The sequence below is a fragment of the Anomaloglossus baeobatrachus genome, chromosome 3, assembly GCF_048569485.1.
Source record: "Anomaloglossus baeobatrachus isolate aAnoBae1 chromosome 3, aAnoBae1.hap1, whole genome shotgun sequence".
Classification (NCBI taxonomy): domain Eukaryota; kingdom Metazoa; phylum Chordata; class Amphibia; order Anura; family Aromobatidae; genus Anomaloglossus; species Anomaloglossus baeobatrachus.
This window is the reverse complement of record NC_134355.1, coordinates 429,916,205-429,933,209: the sequence shown is the minus strand read 5'-3', so window position 1 is coordinate 429,933,209 and position 17,005 is coordinate 429,916,205. Positions and strand designations below refer to the sequence as shown.

At 47.2% G+C, this 17,005-nt stretch overlaps 1 protein-coding gene across 1 annotated transcript in view; it reads right to left on the bottom strand.

The window, feature by feature from the left end:
- The window catches only part of PSMD1 (proteasome 26S subunit, non-ATPase 1), a 201,458-nt gene that overhangs the window by 7,644 nt on the left and 176,809 nt on the right, over positions 1-17,005 (bottom strand). The window contains exons 19-24 of the mRNA XM_075340393.1: positions 12,568-12,670; positions 12,031-12,200; positions 11,192-11,284; positions 9,704-9,790; positions 7,026-7,166; positions 3,997-4,151 (exon numbers count right to left, since the gene is read on the bottom strand). Coding sequence (XP_075196508.1) covers positions 4,005-4,151; positions 7,026-7,166; positions 9,704-9,790; positions 11,192-11,284; positions 12,031-12,200; positions 12,568-12,670 — 741 coding nt within the window. The 3' untranslated portion in view covers positions 3,997-4,004. The remainder of the gene's footprint in view (positions 1-3,996; positions 4,152-7,025; positions 7,167-9,703; positions 9,791-11,191; positions 11,285-12,030; positions 12,201-12,567; positions 12,671-17,005) is intronic.

Genomic DNA, 17,005 nt, shown 5'->3' with positions numbered 1-17,005 from the left:
CACGTGGACTTAGAATAAACATTGTTTTTCTGTATGGAAAGGTCGGGCTGGAAACATCAGGCTTCATTTTGAACATGCTCCATCACATGACAAGTTACGTCATACATGTCAGGAGCCTGTACATTTTAGCATCTACCATTGCTAAATCTAAAAATTCGGGTTGTGTCAGAACAGCTGCAGCCAGTAATTTAAGTGATACATTGTTGGATTCAGGATCTCTTTTCCTACGTCATGCTGCTCTCAGATGAGGTAGCAAAACCCTGGTGCAAGATCCCATTTAATGAATATGTAATTTTCTGATGACACAATCACTTTGTTTAGAGCCTTTATCTCGGCACATTTCATGTTATAAACTGTATACATTATTATATAGATCTTAAACCAGAGGAGGCTGGCATACTTACCTTGAAAATTCATGTCAGAATGTCTCATAGTTATTTTAAAAGTTCACGCATGATACTAAAAAAGGGAATTTTGTTTACTTACCGTAAATTCCTTTTCTTCTAGCATCTATTGGGAGACCCAGACAATTGGGTGTATAGCCTCTGACCCCGGAGGCCACACAAAGCACTACACTTTAAAACGTGGAACCCCTCACCTCCGCCTATACACCCTCCCGTGGACCACGGGCTCCTCAGTTTTGGTGCAAAAGCAGGAAGGAGAAAACTTATAAATTGGTCTAGGGTAAATTCAATCCGAAGGATGTTCGGAGAACTGAAGACCATGAACCAAAAGAACAATTCAACATCAACAAAATGTGTACACAAAAGAACAACCAGCCCAAAGGGCCCAGGGGTGGGTGCTGGGTCTCCCAATAGGAGCTAGAAGAAAAGGAATTTACGGTAAACAAAATTCCCTTTTTTTTTGTCGCTCCATTGGGAGACCCAGACAATTGGGACGTCCAAGAGCAGTCCCTGGGTGGGTAAAAGAATACCTCAATCAAAAGAGCCGAAAACGGCCCCCTCTTGAAGGTGGGCAACCGCCGCCTGAAGGACTCGCCTACCTAGACTGGCGTCTGCCGAAGCATAGGTATGCACCTGATAGTGCTTCGTGAAAGTGTAAGTGTGCAGACTAGACCACGTAGCTGCCTGACACACCTGCTGAGCCGTCGCCCGGCGCCGCAATGCCCAGGACGCACCTACGGCTCTGGTAGAATGGGCTTTCAGCCCTGAAGGGAGCGGAAGCCCAGAAGAACGGTAGGCCTCGAGAATCGGTTCCTTGATCCACCGAGCCAAGGTTGACTTGGAGGCCTGAGAGCCCTTACGCTGGCCAGCGACAAGGACAAAGAGCGCATCTGAACGGCGCAGGGGTGCCGTGCGAGACACGTAGAACCGGAGTGCTCTCACTAGATCCAAAGAGTGCAAATCCTTTTCACACTGGTGAATTGGATTAGGGCAAAAGGAAGGCAAGGAGATATCCTGATTTAGATGAAAAGGGGATACCACCTTACGGAGAAATTCCGGGACAGGACGCAGAACCACCTTATCCTGGTGAAAAACCAGGAAGGGGGCTTTGCATGACAGAGCTGCAAGCTCAGACACTCTCCGAAGTGATGTGACTGCCACCAGGAAGGCCACCTTCTGCGAAAGACGGGAGAGAGAGACATCCCGCAGCGGCTCAAAAGGCGGCTTTTGAAGAGCCGTCAGGACCCTGTTAAGATCCCAAGGTTCCAACGGACGTTTGTAAGGTGGGACCATGTGGCAGACCCCCTGCAGGAACGTGCGGACCTGCGGAAGTCTGGCTAGACGCTTTTGAAAAAACACGGATAGCGCCGATACTTGGCCCTTGAGAGAGCCGAGGGACAAACCCTTGTCCATTCCAGATTGTAGGAATGAAAGGAATGTGGGTAAGGCAAACAGCCATGGCGGAAAGCCGTTATCAGCGCACCAGGATAGGAAGATTTGCCAAGACCTGTAATAGATCTTGGCGGACGTTGGCTTCCTGGCTTGTCTCATGGTGGCAATGACATCCTGAGATAACCCTGAAGACGCTAGGAGCCAGGACTCAATGGCCACACAGTCAGGTTGAGGGCCACAGAATTCAGATGGAAAAACGGGCCTTGTGACAGCAAGTCTGGGCGGTCTGGAAGTGCCCACGGTTGACCCACCGTGAGATGCCACAGATCCGGATACCACGACCGCCTCGGCCAGTCTGGAGCGACGAGAATGGCGCGACGGCAGTCGGACCGGATCTTGCGTAGTACCCTGGGCAGCATCGCCAGAGGGGGGAACACATAAGGCAGTCGAAACTGCGACCAATCCTGGACTAAAGAGTCCGCTGCCAGAGCTCTGTGATCCTGAGACCGTGCCATGAAGGCCGGGACCTTGTTGTTGTGTCGTGACGCCATGAGATCGACGTCCGGCGTTCCCCAGAGGCGACAGATCTCTCGAAACACGTCTGGATGAAGAGACCATTCCCCCGCGTCCATGCCCTGACGACTGAGAAAATCTGCTTCCCAGTTTTCTACGCCCGGGATGTGAACTGCGGGGATGGTGGAGCCTGTGGCTTCCACCCACTGCAGAATCCGCTGGACTTCATGGAAGGCTTGACGACCGCGAGTGCCGCCTTGGTGGTTGATGTAGGCGACGGCAGTGGCGTTGTCCGACTGGATTCGGCTCTGTCTGCCCTCCAGCCACCGATGGAAAGCCAATAGGGCTAGATATACTGCCCTTATCTCCAGGATATTGATCTGAAGGGACGATTCTATCGGAGTCCAGGTTCCTTGAGCCCTGTGGTGGAGAAAAACCGCTCCCCAACCTGACAGGCTCGCGTCCGTGGTGACCACGGCCCAGGTTGGGGGTAGGAAGGATTTTCCCCGAGACAGAGATGTGGGTAGGAGCCACCACTGAAGTGATGTTTTGGTTGCAAGGGAAAGAGAGATGTTCTTGTCGAGGGAAGCCGCACTCTTGTCTTATTTGCGAAGAATGTCCCATTGGAGTGGCCGTAGATGGAATTGCACGAACGGCACTGCCTCCATAGCTGCCACCATCTTCCCCAGGAAGTGCATGAGGCGCCTTAAGGGGTGTGACTGACTCCGAAGAAGTGATTGCACCCCCGCCTGCAGAGAAAGCTGTTTGTCCCGCGGTAGCTTGACTAACGCTGGCTGGGTATGAAACTCCATCACGAGGTAAGTCAGTGATTGGGTCGCTGTCAACTTGGATTTCGGGAAATTGATGATCCACCCGAACTGCTGGAGAGTCGCCAGAGCGACGGTAAGGCTTTGTTGACACGCCACCCGAGAAGGGGCCCTGACTAGGAGATCGTCTAAGTAGGGGATCACCAAGTGGCCCTGAGAGTGTAGGACTGCCACGACGGATGCCATGACTTTGGTGAAAACCCGTGGGGCTGTCGCCAGGCCGAAAGGCAATGCCACGAACTGGAGGTGTTCGTCCCCGATGGCGAAACGCAGGAAACGATGTTCGGGTGCGATCGGCACATGGAGATAAGCATCCTTGATGTCGATCGATGCTAGGAAGTCTCCTTGTGACATTGAGGCGATGACCGAGCGGAGAGATTCCATCCGAAACCGTCTGGTTCTCACATGTCTGTTGACAAAGCATAAAACTGAGGAGCCCGTGGTCCACGGGAGGGTGTATAGGCGGAGGGGAGGGGTTACACTTTTTAAAGTGTAGTGCTTTGTGTGGCCTCCGGGGGCAGAGGCTATACACCCAATTGTCTGGGTCTCCCAATGGAGCGACAAAGAAATTTGCATTTTATCCATCCAGCATTATTTTAACTGTTAAAATGGTCCTGATTATACAACCATTCATACAAAGAATTTTCAAAGTGTAGCAACCACATCAGGTCTAAGATAGAACATGATGAAAGCGGATTTTTCATATTTCACAATTAATATCACACCCATAGAAGACTTGAGTGCTGTAATGAAGGGTATATTGCTATTCATAACATGGATAATGTTTCATTTGATATCACACTTTGTGTGAAGCCAAATATGACCCGTAATATACATACATTATACTCAGGGCTCCTTACCTTTAATTTTAGTCATCAATATATTCAAATGGCTCTGGGGGCTCTGGTTCTTGCTCCTCCTCCTCAATTTTGGGACCATGTGCAGCGACAGGTTCCACTAGTTGCTCTTCTTCCTCGCTAGTATCTCGGAGGATAATTATGCCACCAATTGAGAGCTGTGGGGAACGAAATAAACTGAACCACCAGGCTATCAACATGGTCAACACATCAAAGGTGCACATAGAATTGAAAGTTATGAAGAAGAGTACAAAAATCCTCAGCAATTTACCAGTCTATATTATACAGTGCCTTAAAAAAAAAAACCATTCATACCCCATGAACATTTCCACATTTTTTCATGTTACATCCACAAAAAAATATATTTTATGTGATATACCAACACTAAGTATCAAATGTTTGCAAACTAGCTCTAGCTCAGTGAGATTGGGTGAAGGAGTCTACGAACAGCAATTTTCAAGGCTTGTCACAGATTCTCAATGGGATTTAGGTCTGGACTCTGATGGGGCAATTCACACACATGAATATGATTTGATCTAAACCATGCATTGTAGCTCTGGCAGTATGTTTAGGGTTGTTGACCAGCTGGAAGGTGAACCTACACTCCAATCTCAAGTCTTTTGCAGTCTCTAACACGTTTTCCTCCAGGATTGCCCTGTGTTTAGCTCCATTCATCTTCCCATGAACTTTGACCACATTCCCTGTCCCTGCTGAAGAAAGACATCTCCACAGCATCATGCTGCCACCATGTTTGACGGTGGTGATGGCATATGTTCCTTTTCTGCCACACATAGTATTTTCCATTTAGCCAAAAAAGTTTTACTTTCGTCTCCTCAAACCGGAGCATCTTCTTTTACATACTAGCTGTGTCCTCTACATGGCTTTCTGCAAACACCACTTCTCGTGGCTTTCTTTCAATAATGGCTTTCTTCTTGGCACTCTTGCATAAAGGCCAGTTTTGTGGACTATATGACTAATACTTGTCCTGTAGACAGAATTTACCACCTGAGCTGTGGATCTCTGCAGCTGAGTGACCATGAGCCTGGCCTGTCAGCCGCTTTTATTATTAGTGCTCTCGTTGCTTGGGATATCAGTTTAGGTGTACGGCCATGTCTTCTTTAGTTTACAGTTGTGCCAAACCCATTCCATTTTTAGATGACTGATTGATCTGTGCTCCATGAGATGGTCAGGGCTTGGGCTATTTTATTATTTTTTTTAATAACCTAACCCAGATTTACATTTCTACATAATTTTATCCCCGAGACTTTCACAGACTATCTATAGTTATACTGAGAATAAATTACACCTGGGTGGACTCAATTTACTATTTATGTGACTTCTGTAGGCAATTTGTCCCTCAGGATTTTATTTGCGGGTATCAGACACACAGGGGGCTGCACATCCAATAATAAGATAATGGTATAATGCTACAAGCATGGTGACAATTCTAAATGAAAAATGCAATTTGCTAACTGGATAGTGAACATGTGAATAATGATATGCATACCTGCCAAGACTATTAGGAAAAAAAGAGATATTTAGCAATCGCATCGATCAATGCAACACAGCCCCAAAACCTCACCAAGGTATATCTCTATATTGGGGTCCCTAGCTCTGTGACCCCAACTGTGTGTCATTCTCATTGCAATTAAAAACTGCTGTGTGTGGAGAGGGGTAACAAAGGACTTGCTTATATAGGAGATGGAAAATACATGGAGATATATTTGGGGCTCGGTTAGATTGATCAATGCGATTGCTAAATATCTCTTTTTTTCCTAATAGTCTTGGCAGGTATGCATATCAGGCTCATGGTCACTCAGCTGCAGAGATCCACATATATATATATATATATATATATCTATATCTCCATCTCTATCTCTCTATCTATCTATCTATCTATCTATCTATGTGCTCACTTCAGTTATCCTTTAGTGTACAGGGGGCTGAACACAAATGCTGGTCACAATTTTTAGATGTATACTTTTAAAATATTTAGAAATAATGTATAAATTTCCTTTTTAATTTGGTGCTGACCTATCACATAAAAGCCCAATAAAATACGTAAATTTACGTTTATGGGTCTACAGTGAAAGAAATAAGGAAAAGTTCACGGGGTATGAATACTTTTTCAAAGCACTGTAAGTAAGCAAGTCTCCAATGAAGATAATACCATTTTTAACAACAACAAAATGGTATAATCACAACGTGTACACCTATTTTACTTTTTGGCTGTCTGCACACATTTATGTCGTATTTTTGATGCATTTACTTCTGTGCAAATATCGCAATTCCTGAAGGGTTTCCTGGTGTCTCACGCATACGTTGCTTAATAGTGACTTTCAGATTTGGTACAGATTTATATAGGCAGCATGTCAATTCTTTCTGAGTTTTTGTTGCAGATTTCACCCATACTAATGAGTGGAGAAAAATCTGCACCAAAAATACATGTAAAAAAGCATCATAAAAAAACCACAAAAATATGCGCATTTTACGCTGCATTTTTCCTGCCAAGAGATGCAGAAATAGTGCAAAAATTTCTGCACCAGATACTTAATGTGTGCACATACCCTGCCAAGTCTCCAAATTTACGGTTGCCTTTACAGGGACAGAGTTAAAGGGGTTTGTCTAGTGGACAACCATTTTGTAAAAGTAGACTCAGCAGCTACAACCCCTTGCAATCATCTGTAGGGGGAGTAATGAACCGCTACATATTTACCCTCTGGTGGGTGCTGCACGTGGAATATGTTCTAAATGAGTTGCATTCCAACGTATAGGACACCATGTAATACTGTCAAGACCTCCATAGCTGGACCTTTTATTGATCTAAAGTAACAGAGTAAGGTCCACATGCAGCTCTAATGCCCAAACAGCAATCCTCCTAATGAAAGAATTAGTAATCTAGAGCTGCATTAATCTGTAAGTAGTAACTTCTCTTTGGAGGCAGCTACGTTTCCGGTAAATGACCCGTCCTCTTAATCCTTAAAGTATTTTGTATATATTTCGGCTCAATCTTGCACTCATACTGTACTCACGGGTTTGAAAGGTTGGTATCTGGAGCCCTCTGGCATGCTAAGGACTTTGAGTTGAGCTGGCATCACACGAGCTGGGTTCTCAAGGAGCTGGAAGTTTGGTTCTGGTTCCTTCTTTTTCTCTTCCTTTTTTTCGGTCTCATCCTGGGAACAAGATGAAGATTCACATTCAGAAATGTTATGTGGAATAGTAATTTGTGCACCAGTTGTTTAATTTACTATACAGTGTCACAAGTTCTCAGATTCTTGGAGTGTATTCTGGTTGTTCCACAGTCCTGGGCCACACCATTAATCAGGCTACAGATGGCATTTCAGTAACAGATGTTTACCAGATCAGCTAACTTGCTTTTCCACATGTAACCCTTAATGAATGCTGTTTCATACTTTTAAAGCATTCGCTGCAGGTACCACTGCCTTTTTACAGCAGCACCTTAAAAGAACCCAATGTCTAGGCCGCTGCTAACAGCATTGGGCATTATGTAACAATCAGAAACCAATAAAAGTGGTCTGTGGTCGTTTAGCGACAGCGGACATTAGTGACTGTTGGAACTAAAATGTTTGACAGAGGGAGAAGGCTCCTTCTGTCAGCCCATTGGCCCCATGAAGACTAATCACAGGTAAGGTAGGATTGTAATTCTTTCCTATTAAAGCCAAGAGTCTAAATGATATATAATAATGCTTTGAAACACCATGAATAGTTATTATTCAAAATCCCTAGCGGGTAAAGAAAAAGTACTATTTAGAAAAGTCCTCTTAGGGGTGCTTCACACACAGCGAGCTCACTGCCGAGATCGCTGCTGAGTCACGCTTTTTGTGACGCAGCAGTGACCTCATTAGCGATCTCGCTGTGTGTGACAATGAGCAGCGATCTGGCCCCTGCTGCGAGATCGCTGCTCGTTACATACAGCCCTGGTTCGTTTTCTTCAAAGGCGCTCTCCCACTGTGACACACAGATCGCTGTGTGTGACAGCGAGAGAGCGACAAATGAAGCGAGCAGGGAGCAGGAGCCGGCGTCTGACAGCTGAGGTAAGCTTGTAACCAAGATAAACATCAGGTAACCAAGGTGGTTACCCGATATTTACCTTAGTTACCAGCCTCTGCAGCTCTCACGCTGCCTGTGCTGCCGGCTCCGGCTCTCTGCACATGTAGCTGCTGTACACATCGGGTTAATTAACCCGATGTGTACAGCAGCTAGGAGAGCAAGGAGCCACCGCTAAGCAGTGTGCGCGGCTCCCTGCTCTCTGCACATGTAGCTGCATTACACATCGGGTTAATTAACCCGATGTGTACTGTAGCTAGGAGAGCAAGGAGCCAGCGCTCAGTGTGCGCGGCTCCCTGCTCCCTGCACACACAGCTAAGCGGTGTGCGCTGGTAACTAATGTAAACATCGGGTAACCATACCCGATGTTTACCTTAGTTACCAGTCTCCGCAGCTTCCAGACGGCGGCTCCGTGCAAGCGCAGCATCGCTTGCACGTCGCTGCTGGCTGGGGGCTGTTCACTGGTCGCTGGTGAGATCTGCCTGTTTGACAGCTCACCAGCGACCATGTAGCGATGCAGCAGCGATCCTGACCAGGTCAGATCACTGGTCGGATCGCTGCTGCATCGCTAAGTGTGAAGGTACCCTTATGCTTCTAGCCTCCAGTGGCTGCAGGAAAAGCAAGGGAAGTTATCACTTCTAATCAATTGGAGAACATTTGTGCTCTCAGATTGTCACATTTTTTTCCCCCCACTAAAGAAGTGAGACGATCAGCAGTTGCATATGTAATCACTCCCTACAGCTAATCAGGATACTTGTAGAATCCAAGATGCAAATATTTACTGTGACCTGGATAGTGAAGATCTTTGGTCTATACAGTTCTTTGATAATAAGACAACAGGTGGACGGAGATGTGGTTATTCGAAATATACTGGCTTTGTAGATAGTTGTTTATTTTTTAATTAAAGAGTTTTCAGTGGTTGATAACGTTATATCTAACTGAGACAATGGTAATACATAGCAGTTTCTAAACAACTCCGGTCTCTTCGTCAGACAAGGTATAACACAAAATCTGGAGTCACATCTTTATACACAATAGGACACAGAATAGAGCAGTATATTTTTAAGTAAAAAAGGAGGGATCCAGCACAAATTCCTTCTTTAAAATAAAAAGTTTTTATCTTCCTTTATTGATGCATTAAAAACATGTGAAGATCGAAAAATAGAGGCATATATTAACGCATTGGAGTTCTTAACGCGTTTCGGACTTAAAATTAAAACCAACAGCTTAATCATAAGCCTTATGGCTTATGATTAAGGACTCTTGGTTTTAATTTTAAGTCCGAAACGCGTTAAGAAGTACAATGCGTTAATATATGCCTCTATTTTTCGATCTTCACATGTTTTTAATGCATCAATAAAGGAAGATAAAAACTTTTTATCTTAAAGAAGGAATTTGTGCTGGATCCTTCCTTTTCTGCTGTCCATTGTATGCTGGTTTGGACCTACCAGCGGATCCGTGCACCCGGATGATCAAGCAGTTCGGGCGGCAGGTGAGCTGAATATTTCCTTTTTCCTACTTCTATTTTTAAGTAAAGCAGCCAACATCTTTGGAGCCACATGCACAGGGCCAAGAGGCAGATGTGTCTCACGAGTCACATTGGGGGACCATGATTATTATAAATAACGCAGAAATAACTCACCACTTCCATTTTTTCCTCCTCTTTCTTCTCTTTTTCCTTCTCCTTCTTCTTTGCCTTGGCTGTAATGGATAGGACAGCAGTGGAGACCTGGAGGAACAAAGTATTAACATACATAAAAAGAAATATCTGACTTTACAAGATAGCAACATTGCAGTGTATTACGAGATGCATACAGCAAACAGGCAAGACCATGGAGGCCTGGCCAAATTGTTTTAAAAGTCATGTAAGGCTATGTTCACACAAAGCGTTACTACATTTTTTTTCAGCAACCAAAACAATGCTCTCTTGGCAGTAAAAACTGTGTTTGAAACACCAGTTTTCTTCATTTTTGTTTCACTTTCTCATTGCTTTCTATGGGTCAAAAAAAAGGCAGCTTAAAATCACTACAAAAACACTCCATGTAAACATAGCCTACAATGGGATAGTGTAAATCTTTTAGTAATTTGGACGATATTTTTTGCCAAAACGAGGCATTAAACCTGAAGAGAAAAAATAAAATACTTTTATAGAAACACTTGCCACTCTTCTGAATTCAGCACTCAGCTTACAAATACTCATGCTAAATACTGATCTAAATATTGATGTGCGGAAATGGCCTCACGATGTGCTGTAAGTGGGGATCTCCACTGACATCTGATCCTGCCAACTACAAGAACTTCACACACTTCATAGGCAACATTCAAAAGGAAGTTTAAAAAGGCGATCGTCTGGAGAACAGACGCTGGACACCAGAGCAGAGCAACAAGCCGCTAGAGTGTCAGGGCAGCAGCACTCATCTCACCTTCCCGCAGGTATGTTCATATGCCCTGCCTGCCTGCCATCACCCAAACTGAACCCCACTGTGCCACCAATTGTTTGATGTAGTTTTATAGCAGGCAGGGAATATGAGCATACCTGTGGGACAATGAAATGAACGCTGTCCTGGCTGTCCTCCGCTCTTCTCTCCTGCTGATCATGTTCTGATCAGCTGTTGCTGGGGGGCGGCCTCCATTTCTGTTGTGACCGCGCATGCTCCCGCGGTCAGAACAAAAGCAGAAGACGCAAGGGTGCATGCGCCGCCCTCGCAGCGGCAGAAAGGAAAGAACTCATAAGGTCACACACTATCTTCACAAAGATAGCGCCGGAGATAAGCGCTATGCTCAGGCACCAACTCCAGCGCGATCTTGGTGAAGATATTCGTAAAAACACTTCTATAATAGAATTTGCATAAATAAAAGCTAGGAGGAAGACGGACAGACGGGGGCAGAAATCCCTATCAAAACCCGACTTGCCTATTAGCTATTCGGCAGCTGCTGCCAATCAAAAAGCTGTACATTTCTGTAACTTTACTTGCTTGTATTTGAAAAACTATGCATCTAATCTGATAACTAAAAGGTATGTAGAGAATCAGCCTGATATCAGCAGTATAGCACTGGCTGTAGTTTATATAGGAAAATCCTGGTGATTTGTTCCCTTTAAATGAATATGCATTTTATGCTTAATACTCACCTTCTCTTTTTCTTTCTCCTTGGGCACTTCTAAGGGGGCTGGGTAGGCAAATGTTGAAGGCTTGCAATTCGATCTATACTGAACCTTTGGCATCTAAAAAAAAAAAAAAAAAAGATGAATAATAACTAAACAAGAAATGAGTGTTTCCAATAAAAAATATTTTTATTGAAAATATACTGATATACGCGAACGTTTTTCACAAATTTCATGAAATCGATAGACACTAGGATACGCTGGCCAATTTTTCTGTATAAATGCATTCTATGGACCAGTGACCAACAAACTGGCAAATATTGTTACTTGCTCAATGCTAGATCATAATATGCAGAATTACATTGCAAAAAAAATATGGTGCACATAAGCACTGGAATCCATCTTATTATGCGCTTTCGTGGTTAAAGGAAAGCTGTGCTTTAATGAAATGCATCAGTGGCCTCAGCACCTTGAAGATTTGTTTTAAGGCGGCGAGGGTCTGCTAATACATGGCTGTGAGGACCAAGCACTATGAGACCAAGTGCCAAACTACTCACAACTTTAACCTCTTAGTTCCTTTTCAGATGACTAAATGATCGTTTCTTGAGCAGGAAGGAGAAACCGTTATCTCGGAAGGAGCGCTGGCGTTAGGAAGAGTTAATGAATCTCGTTAACAGTCCTGTCTATCATTACTATGAGCTGCTAATGAGTGGTGAGTGATCCTGCATCATAAGGTCTGTAAGAGGATTATGCATTTTTCTTTTAAGTTATGGGGACTTGTGATGCTACAATTACTGTAACCCATTCAGAGCCTGCTCAAGTAAAATGGCTGGGCAAGAATATGGCAGCAAAGTGTTCACACTCACCTTAAGATCCTTATTAAGACCAATCACACAGGTAGGAGTAAAGGATAAAGATAAGAAATGTGAAAGTGGGAACCAGAACCAGAACTGAGTGAAGACTAGGACTCCGACCACAGAAGGCATGTGAGTGTGACCGGTGCGAGACTGCAGAGAGATGGTAACATTGTGTCCGCCTGCACAAAGGAAAATGGAGCATTAGCTTCAAAATTGGTTGTTCTGTAGGCATTACAATGCTAGCCATTTACAGCCAAGTGGTTGTCGAGTGGTTAAAATAAGGTTTAAAGCCAGGATTTCTCCCGTCAGTGCGGGGTGAAGAGGGCAGCAGGCTGGGTCATTACCGCCATGAAGCCAGGTGCAGTCATCTAATATCATTAGAAAACCATTATCTGCCGACTTCTAGAGAGAAGTAATTTATACAGTGACATACTTCCAGCAAAGATAACCCCTTGGGTACCACAAGCATTTCTACTGAACTCATCCACAGGCTCAGCAAGTCACGTTACCAGAATATACAACATCTATATCCCTTTTACCACATACCTGCGTCAAGGATGCCCTGTGCCAGTATGGCACCAAACTTTGCCATCACATCGTCATGTTTGTCATTAATCACCTTGGAATACAACTGACGGAATTGACTCACCTGTAACAAATATTACAGAATATTGATTTGCCATTGATTCTGATGGAAACGTGCACATTTCATGTAAACACTTCAGTACAAGCTGGCTAGGGTACATATTTGCTTTTGGTGTGTGGAAGCCCTAGCGGCACCCTTCACAGTACATCATACCCTCTGATCGGTAATCATATCTTGAGGAAGCAGGGCTACAATAAGGCAGATGCACTGCAGACCTAATGCTCCGCTGGCGCCTGTTGGAAAGGCAATGTTCAGGATACCGGACATGAGCATTGTCCTGCATACAGCTTGAAACTGCACACTGACAAGTTAAAGTGTGGTGTAAAGTCTTCTGGGATAACCCCGAGAACCCTGGAGACTCAGATTTACGCTCTGTCACGAACCACCGGGGGGGTCACTCAGAAATCCCCCGCGCTGGCTACCAGTACGTCACAATCGGGGGGTAACAAGTGGGGGTCAACCCTCCTTTATACCTCCCGACCGACAGACAGAGCACGTGACGCGCTCTCTAGCGCCCCTCTTATAGTCAGGCCAATTATGGAATTGCCCGACAATAAGCAAGGAGGCCGCTATACTACTTATGCCGATTATTGAAGGGTCCCCGGTGAGAGTAGGGTATATATTCCCCCGACCTCCGCGGGCGGAATATATAAAATCTCCCCGAATCTCACTGGCCTCCCCACAATAATTCTTGGCACAACTCGCTGCCACCAACCGATTTACGGTAACTATTAGCCGAACACACAGACGTGGGATTCAAGATCGAGATAACAGAACAACCCAAGATTAATTATATATTTTAATCGGCCGAAGCCACACTAGAAACTACAATATATACAATAGGAGATCTACAGAATAGACATAGGTCAGAGTACAGTTACAATCAAAGCATGGTTTACAAACAGGCATACACAGTTCCAGCAGTTACCTTGTGCGTCTGGCCACAGGGGGGCGCCGTGGACCAGGTTTCCAGGATCTCCCTCACAGGTCTTCCCTGACCAGACCCCCGAGCAAAAGAACACTGGAAAATGGTCGAATTGGGGTTATCAACCTGGGCAAATCCAGGTCCCCTCCTACCTTAGTGACCTCAGAGGGAGCACTGCTCCACCCCTGGCTGGAGTTATGGACAATATCCACAACAGGGGATATGGGCCATAACTTTGCCTGGGAGCGTCGTAGGCGGACGCCAACGCTCTCATTGTGACAGTTATGAATTTAGCTACAGAACGAGAGGACTCATGACTTGTCTACTAGTTCCCCATTGGCTGATATCACGCCTGGGGTACTTCCCAAGCTCCCACTCCCATAAAAAAGGTGTGCCAGCATCCTCCGCATGCAGAAACACCATTTTTATGGTTGCCATTTTTATCGGAAATATGGCTTGCGAGATATGAACCATTTTTTACTGGAGTCGTTCTGTCTGGATACTTCCATAGCCTTATAATGAGATACAAACTCTTGTTACAGGGTCACGGCAGGGAGGCATCCTGTCTCCACTGTTCCCAGGTCATCTAATCTCCATATCACAGGAGATGGCCATGGGATGTGTTGCTAGGATGTGACACCTTCCCAGATGTTGGACATTGAGAACAAGAAGGGAGGGGCACTGCCATGGAGTGATGAGAGCGATTATGACTGGAAATCATAATTCCTCTTCATATCCCAGGATTTTCCTAACACCTCCCCCCTTTTGAGGGCGCTAGGGGGCAGCACACTCCGGTGTTCCCCCGTGCGCCCGTCCGCGACCTCTCCTTGTCGGGACAGCCCGTCCGCGTTACTGTGGTCCCGGCCCCTTTTGTGGCGAATGGTGAAGTTGTATTGCTGGAGCGCAAGGCTCCATCGCAACAACCATCCATTCGTCCCAGAGACGGTGTGCAACCAGCTGAGGGGATTGTGGTCCGTCTCCACGATGAAGTGGCGCCCGTATAGATAGGGTTGCAGACGCTGCAGGGCCCACACTATGGCCAGGCATTCCTTTTCCATCGTGGAATAGGCCACCTCCCTCGGTAACAGCTTCCTGCTCAGGTACAAGACTGGGTGCTCTTGGCTCGCAGAGTCCACCTGGCTGAGCACCGCACCGAGGCCGAAGTCACTGGCGTCGGTCTGTACTACAAACGGCCGCGTGAAGTCGGCTGCCTGTAGCACGGGCGGGCTGGACAGGGCGTCCTTTAGGGCCCGGAAGGCTGTCTCGCAGTCCATTGTCCAATCGACTGCAGAGGGCAGCTTCTTCTTGGTGAGGTCCGTCAAGGGCTTTGCCAGGCTACTATAGCATGGAACAAACCTCCTATAGTACCCAGCGGTCCCCAAGAAGGACATCACCTGCTTCTTGGTCCTGGGGGTGGGCCAGGATGCGATGGCCTCCACTTTCTCAGGCTCGGGCTTCAGTGTTCTCCCGCCTACCCGGTGACCGAGGTACTGGACCTCGCTCATGGCCAGCTGACACTTTCCCGGCTTGATGGTCAAACCTGCCTGGTGGATCCGCCTGAGCACCTGTGCTAGATGCTCTAGGTGGTCCTCCCAGGTGGGACTGAAGACGGCAATGTCATCCAGGTACGCGGCCGCGTACCCTTCAAGTCCCGTGAGCAGGGTGTTGACCATCCGCTGGAAAGTGGCAGGGGCATTCCTCATCCCGAATGGCATCACCGTGGATTCGTACAGTCCAAATGGGGTAATAAAGGCAGAGCGTTCCCTGGCCTTGCGAGTCAGGGGGATCTGCCAATATCCCCGGCTCAGATCCATGGTGGTCAGGTACTGAGCCCCGGCCAACTGATCGAGCAGGTCATCGATGCGTGGCATTGTGTACGCATCGGCGACCGTGACAGCATTGAGCCCCCTGTAGTCCACGCAGAACCGAGTGGTTCGGTCCTTCTTAGGGACGAGGACTACAGGCGAGGCCCAAGCGCTGTTGGATGCCTGGATCACCCCCAGCTTCAGCATCTCGTCAATCTCCTGGCGCATGTGTTGCTGCACCTCCAGGGAGACCCGATATGCTGAACGCCGGATCGGGGGATGATCCCCAGTGTCCACGTGATGGACACCCAAGTCAGTCTTTCCGGGCTGGTTGGTAAACAACCCCCGGAAGGGGTGTAGGGTGGCCCACAGCTGGGACCGTTGGTCCTCCAAGAGCTGGTGGCCAACCTCCACATCCTCAATGGATCCGCCTGCCCTAACCTGGGCTAGCATATCCAAGAGGGTTTCCGCTTCTCCCTCCTCGGGCAGGTTGCACACGGGGAGAGCACACGCCTCCCGCTCATGATGTGCCTTCATCATGTTCACATGGAAGGGCTTCCGCCTTCCACGGGCAGGGTCCAGGGTGACCAGGTACGTCACAGGGTTGAGCTGCTGGTACACGAGGTATGGGCCTTCCCAGGCTGCCTGAAGCTTGTCCTGTGGTACGGGGACCAGTACCCACACCTTTTGACCCACTTGGTAGGTCCTCTCACAAGCGTTCTGATCGTACCAACGCTTCTGATCGGCCTGGGCTTGAGCCATATTGTCGTGTACCAGTTGCGTCAAGGCCTGCATTTAGTCCCGGAAGCGCATGACATACTCTATAACCGACACTCCAGGGGTGGCCAAATCCCCTTCCCAAGCCTCTTTCACCAGAGCCAGGGGGCCCCGCACACGTCGCCCGTACAGGAGCTCAAACGGTGAGAATCCTGTTGAGGCCTGTGGAACCTCCCGGTAAGCAAATAACAGGTGTGGGAGATAACGCTCCCAGTCACGCCCGTGGGAGTCGACCAACATCTTAAGCATCTGCTTTAAGGTGCCATTGAACCGCTCGCACAGGCCATTAGTCTGTGGATGGTACGGGCTGGCCACCAGATGTCGCACCTGGACTTGCTTACAGAGGGCCTCCATCAGCTGGGACATGAATTGGGTCCCCCGGTCAGTGAGCATTTCCTGGGGAAAACCCACTCAGGAGAAAATCTCCAGCAATGCGGTGGCCACCTTGTCAGCCCGAATGGACGACAAGGCCACTGCTTCTGGGTACCGGGTGGCATAGTCCACTACCGTCAGTATGAAGAGTTTCCCGGAGCTACTGGGGATGGCCAGCGGGCCGACCAGATCCACAGCCACCCTCCTGAAAGGCTCATCGATGATGGGCAGAGATACCAGTGGGGCTTTGGGGTGTGGCCCCGCCTTCCCCACTCTCTGACAGGTGTCACACGAACGGCAGTAGGCAGCCACATCGGCCCCCATTTTTGGCCAGTAGAAATGCTGGTTTAACCTGGCCTTGGTCTTAGCGATCCCTAGGTGTCCGGCCATCGGAATCTCATGTGCGATCCGCAACAACTCCGTCCGGAACGGATAGGGTACCACCAACTGTCGGTCCCT